The sequence below is a fragment of the Nematostella vectensis genome, chromosome 11, assembly GCF_932526225.1.
Source record: "Nematostella vectensis chromosome 11, jaNemVect1.1, whole genome shotgun sequence".
Taxonomy (NCBI): Eukaryota; Metazoa; Cnidaria; class Anthozoa; order Actiniaria; family Edwardsiidae; genus Nematostella; species Nematostella vectensis.
The window spans coordinates 8,743,477-8,749,256 of NC_064044.1; the positions used below are offsets into that span (position 1 = coordinate 8,743,477).

General features: G+C 41.6%; 1 protein-coding gene across 1 annotated transcript; it reads right to left on the bottom strand.

Annotated features, from left to right (window-relative positions):
• Positions 1 to 1,759: 1,759 nt before the first annotated feature.
• LOC5508651 (protein disulfide-isomerase A6 homolog) lies at positions 1,760 to 5,662 on the bottom strand. Its single transcript, XM_001629168.3, has 7 exons — positions 5,521 to 5,662; positions 5,286 to 5,427; positions 4,727 to 4,784; positions 4,284 to 4,370; positions 4,028 to 4,067; positions 3,090 to 3,312; positions 1,760 to 2,992 (listed from the first exon to the last, which is right to left on the bottom strand). Exons 1-7 carry the CDS (start codon positions 5,534 to 5,536, stop codon positions 2,227 to 2,229), a joined length of 1,332 nt encoding a protein of 443 aa, XP_001629218.2. The 5' UTR covers positions 5,537 to 5,662; the 3' UTR covers positions 1,760 to 2,226.
• Between the last annotated feature and the right edge of the window lie 118 nt (positions 5,663 to 5,780).

Here is a 5,780-nt window from a genome sequence, read left to right on the forward strand (position 1 = left end):
ACACAAAGTCTTGCCACTTTTTGCTGCTTATTGCCTCGTTAAAACCGGTTTCCCATAACTTAATAACGTAGAGGCAATAAGCGGCAAATATATCGGTGACAATGGTTTATTATCCATGGGACACGGAGACAAGGCCCTTGTTTCAGTCAGTTTTGCCCCAGGCGTTCTTACCCGGCTATCTAATCGGGTTTCCTATGTTAGTGCTGGCGACTTCACCCCAGACTCCCAAACTAGCCTGCTTGCCAGACATCATAAAAGAAAAGTCAACTTTCCCACATCTTCCCACAAGTCTTTGCGACGCGCGCATGAAACCGAGGTCAGGCGTCAAAATTGTTATAACTACAGGCAAGACTACAGGCAAGCTGTAGAAGAACTAGATGGTCTGCTAGGCGTGGTGTTGAAAAGGTATGTTAAACGCCTCTGCGAAATAGAGTAGTTGGAGCGTTAAAATTGTTAACAAGATGGCAAAGCTTGCTTTTATCCTCGTGCTCGTCTCAAAGAGTTGTGGGGAGATGCGGAAAAGGTGAATAACTTCTTACAATTTGAAAAGGCTGATCTAGGCGGATCTAGGATTTAGAAAGGGGGGGTTACTTTTTTGAAAGGTTGTCTCGATTTTTTTTAGATTTTAAGGAATATATATTTCATGTTACAAAATCTTCTACAAAATTTACATTTATTTTCCCTGTTTGTGAAAATCACGTTACTTATTGAAGTTTTGAATTAGTAGAGAACCAAAAGCATAACAGCCCCTCTTACTACGGACTGGAACAACACTTAGAAAAATAGTAACGCCATCCGCATTGGTAGCGCTGCAATAAAACGCCTACAGGCCTCCATTCTGTCGATCGACACTATTACGTATCCTATCGTGCAACCCAGCAAATTTTGCAAAAATCTTCCAGTTTGCGCTCTTTATTTTCGGGTGCAAGTGCATCAATCACAACACAATTCTAAATGAATTCTGCTGGCGAGTTGTAAAAAACACTTGAAAAGCTCACGGTAAGAACCCAACATATTGCGTGCTATTGCAGGCGTGGCAAACGACTATATTCAGTGAGTAAAGGAAGTATCCTTGATAATCGGCGTCTGGTGCTGACTTAGCTATTCCCATAACCTCCTTCGAGCTCATTTATGAGCCCATATGCCTATTCCCGCGGCAGTTGGTTAAAATCTCATTGTTTGCCAGGGATTCTTGTATCGCTGTTGCTAAAGCTTTGCCAGTGGGGCATGTTGATAAGTAGTCCTCGTAGCTCCAAGTTTGCTTATCCACTCTACTATGTGCTAGCATAAATTTTCCGGTTGCGCTCCGTGTAGCAAGTGGTAGGGGGACTCTCCATAAAAGTAGACGATAGGGTGATCGCCCTATCTTTTTAGGACATTCAATTCAACAAACTGCTATAAAATTCTTATGCTTTTGCTACCCATTAGAGGGTCTCACCGTAATTTTAGAGCTTAGGATTAGAAATTGCTTCGACCACACCCAATGTGCTATCTTTTAGGGTTAAAAAAGGTTCTTGAAAAGTGCTTTTCTGTTCCGCCAGTCAGAACATTCTGATTCAAAATGCATGCCTTGTTTCGCCTAGTGCAGTGGCCTGGCTTTCTGTCATGAACATTGTCTGGTTCCCGTCCAGTGAATAGCATCCAAACACATCCAATTCGGCTATAACAATTTGCAACGATTTATCTTTTTATGTTTAAACACCGCCACTGGATCCGCCACTGCTTAATATATAAACACATTTCTCTAGCACAAATAGAATATCGAGAAAAGGTAACTTTATTACGACCTATCATTCTATTACAAACAATTTAAACCTCTAGTTTGTTTCGAGTCGGTAAAACTTTGCCTTTCCATGCCTTGACAAGAACACCTACAAGGATAGGAAGCCATCATCGTCTTGGCGTTCAATAATCCTCACAGCAAATTTGTTTCAGTAAATAATTTAATGGTCGAGGCGCAAGGCGATACTCAAAACAAGCTATCTTCTCACAAAGCAGCGACATTCGTGGTCTTAATAATCACATCGATGACTTAATAAAAAGATGATCTAGAGTAGCGTTCATACCCCCTAACGAGCAAAGTTACATAAAAACGATCGACTTCACAAAGAGATAAGCGAGTGGAAAGACGCCTTCGAAGAGATAGTGACTTAACAACGAGATGACTATAAGCAGGCGAGGATGATACATGTGGAAATATCAAAATTGTGCCTAAAATTAGTGTCTTTATAATTCCTCTTTCTTGGGCTCGTCCTCGTCATCCAAGTCAACGTCTGATAAATCAATGTCCTCCTCCTGTGGGAGCTGTCCATCCTTGCCGTCCCATGCCTCAATAGAGGATAGCTCAGGAAGTGAGTCGCCCCTCATGGTTGCAGTTGATCCCCTACCCACAGACACTGTTCTGAGGAACTCATCAATGCCTGTGCGATCGAAGGACCCTTTCAGAACTGCAAATTTCTTCTTGCGGATGTTGACCGCGACCATGGCAGGGTACCCGAAGCCTCCTACCTCGACAGCTTCCTCCAGCTTGGGTTGAGCCGCAGCCTCAGACCAGAGCCATCCCCACCTGTTCTTCTTGTACTTCTCTCCCAGCTCCTTCAGGTTGGCTAGGTAGGTGTTGCGCCCAGAAGCTCCAGAGTCCAAGATGTGTGGAAGGAAAGCGATTACACAGATGGGGTGCTCGTTACAACCCTCCTTTAACACCTCATTACTGATCGCCTGGATGACCTCTGGTGGTTCGATGGAGTCTGCAGCCTTGTCCAAGGCATACTGGATGATGTCAGATGCGGTGCGACCTCCTTGGTAGTCCTCAACACTGTGGGAGTTCTTAATGCCAGCGGCAAATACCTTGATAGTGGGGTAACCCTGTACTTGGTATCGGCTAGCTGTTACGGTGTGCACAGTGGCGTCTAAGGCACCAACTTTCACTTTGCCTTTTAGTTCAGTGGCAGCCTTAGCCCATTCAGGAGCCAGCCGCTGGCAATGACCACACCTAGGAAAAAATCCTGAGCATTAATTCCATCATTTTAAGTTGAGACTTTAACTTCTATTGCAACTACACTGCATCAAGAATTCTTTTACACCCATACCAAGGAGCAAAGAATTCCACAAGCCACAAATCCTTGCTGTTGAGAACCTCCTTCTCAAAGTTGGTATCAGTAAGCTCAACAACATCCTCCTTGTTGCCACCACTGCCGCCACGTCGACCGCCACCGCCTGAGCTGCTGCGCCCACCCCCAGACATTCTCTGCGACACTGCCTCCTGAGCGGCCCTCATGGCGGCATCCACGATACCCTGGGCTGTTCTCTGGCCTGTTGTGGGTAAAGAACAGTGAGCATAAAAAGAATGTAACAATTTTGTCATCAGACTTGTGAAGTGCAAAGCTTAGGATCTTTTCCAATGCAATTCAAAATTCCTTGAAGCACTGAAATGGCTGTCCAATCATGCCAGTTCTCTGTAAGGTAGGTCCAATTTTAAAAGCACCAAATGTAATTCTGTTAGTTTGAATGGCGGAAGCCAGAAACCAGTTTGGTAGTTGGAAATTATTGACAAGTTAGCAGAACATTGACAATTGCAGTGACAATAATGTAGAATATAAACAAAGTAAATTTTCAAACCATCCTCTCAGACAAAGCTCGTTGTTTGGTCTCACCAGAAGTATAGTAAGAGTTGGATTTTGATCATCATTGAGGATGGTATCATATTTGGATGGCAAATAATTATTTAGATTTAATTTTGAATTAACAATATTATTATCCATGTATTATTAACAGAAGGCCAATCACACCCTCTTTTTTTATTAAACTGCTGTATTTTCAAATGTAAACAATAGCAAAGGAGTGGCTGGCATTCTTGAATGCTTTTCCATCAGCAATGGAAAGTGTGGCAGTAAAGAGTATTTGTCTTGCACATGCTATGGCCCTGAATGGTATACAAGTATTCTATGTTTATTTTCAATTTGATAGGGTATATTTTTTTAAAGATAACTTTGCCTAATATTACAGTTACAGTATCTAAGTGTCATACCATTGTAGTCTTGAGGGGAGTTTTTGTTGGCTCCAAAGATCTGTAAAAACACACGAACATACAGTGAGTACTGTTTTCCTAATGATCAAGGTAGCCTTGAGAATATAATGGGTTGAATGATAACAGTTCTCAAGGTTACAAAAAGGAATAAAGGTGTGTGAAAACATATCACCAGCATTCTTGTACAATATTTTTGTGCAATAATGTAACTTAATTTATTCCTATTAAGGATAGGAGAGGACAGGGCCCTTTTTACCTTGATAGTTGGAAACCCTCTGATGTTATAGGGCCCACCAACAGACTGGTGTACATCCATGTCAACAGCACCAACTTTGACAACACCCTGAAATTGACAATATCTTTTATTATGTGATTCAGTGTGTGTTTGGTCAGGGGAAAGGGGGGGGGGGGGTGTTTGGTGTGTCTAGGGGGGGATCATCTAATTAAGGAAATCACAAAAAAAAACTATCCAAATTGAATAGAAAAAATTGCAAAAAGTGCCCGTAACATGATAGATATAACCCATCCCATCCTATAAAATGGGCTGTGAAACAAAGGCCTGACGGTTCTGACCTGCTAGGGAGTGTAGATGCATTCTTCTATTACACTACTTTATACAACAAACATTTTCTAACTTTGACTGAGCTAAGCCGTAACAGTTGTTGCAGGTTACGTCCTACTGACATTCCACTAAAGTACCTTGAGTGCTGTTGCCGCCTTCATCCATTCTGGTGCTAGCGCTTTGCAGTGGCCACACCTATAGTAATTACCAATATGGCATGAGATCACTGTGCATCTTTAACGATACTACATGTGTCCCCCACCCTCCCCACTTGGGCCTGAGTCTTTGACACCATTTTACAGCATTTAATATTATTTTTTGGCCAGCATTATATGTGGACTGTAAACTGTGAGCACAAGCTGAGAAGAGCTATCAAAACATATTATTTCATATTGTCTAAACACAGGTGCTACTAATAGGGTTTGGTTGATACTTATTGTAATTAGAACATTGTGTTGTTAACAGCCTATTGGATAACAAATGAAGGCATTAGTTTCAATCCAAACATATAGAAAATAAGCAAATACCCGAAAAAGGGAAATATTAAGTATATTAAGAGAACAGAAGAACTATTTTATTTTGGGGGTTAAACTTTATTCATTGAAAAGTTTTCTATTGAATACTGTCTCATGAAAGTTTAAAATACTTTTTTCAAATAGTAAAAAAGGATATACGATATTTTTAACGAACACTTACCAAGGGGCATAGAATTCCACCATCCACACTGCATCGTCATTAATAACTCGATTATTAAAATTATTTGCAGTTAACTCGACAACATCGGTGCTCGGGCCGTAGAGAGCTTGTGAACACACAACAAAACCGGCCAGAAAAAGACCTAAAAATTCCACAACAAAAGTAAAAACACATAAACATGAATAAATATACTGAGAGAACGTACATTAGGGGAGTTTATCGCAAATTTTCTCACCAATTGATATGATCATTGTATCGCACGCCAAGTTAGAATAGTGGAATTACGTGTAATTTGAAGGACGAGTTTTTCGAGTGAAAGAGTTCCACAGTCGAATAGAGCGGCCCTCCGTGTCTCGCTCTGATTGGTCAAGAAAGGGGTCTTCTCTTTTGAGAAACCGCTGACTGGAGCTTTCAACCGGGCTTCCTGTGTTTAGTGTCGATTGTCGCTCTTTACGCTCCTATCGATTTACGTCCCGTTTGTTCCCTAAAGGTCCC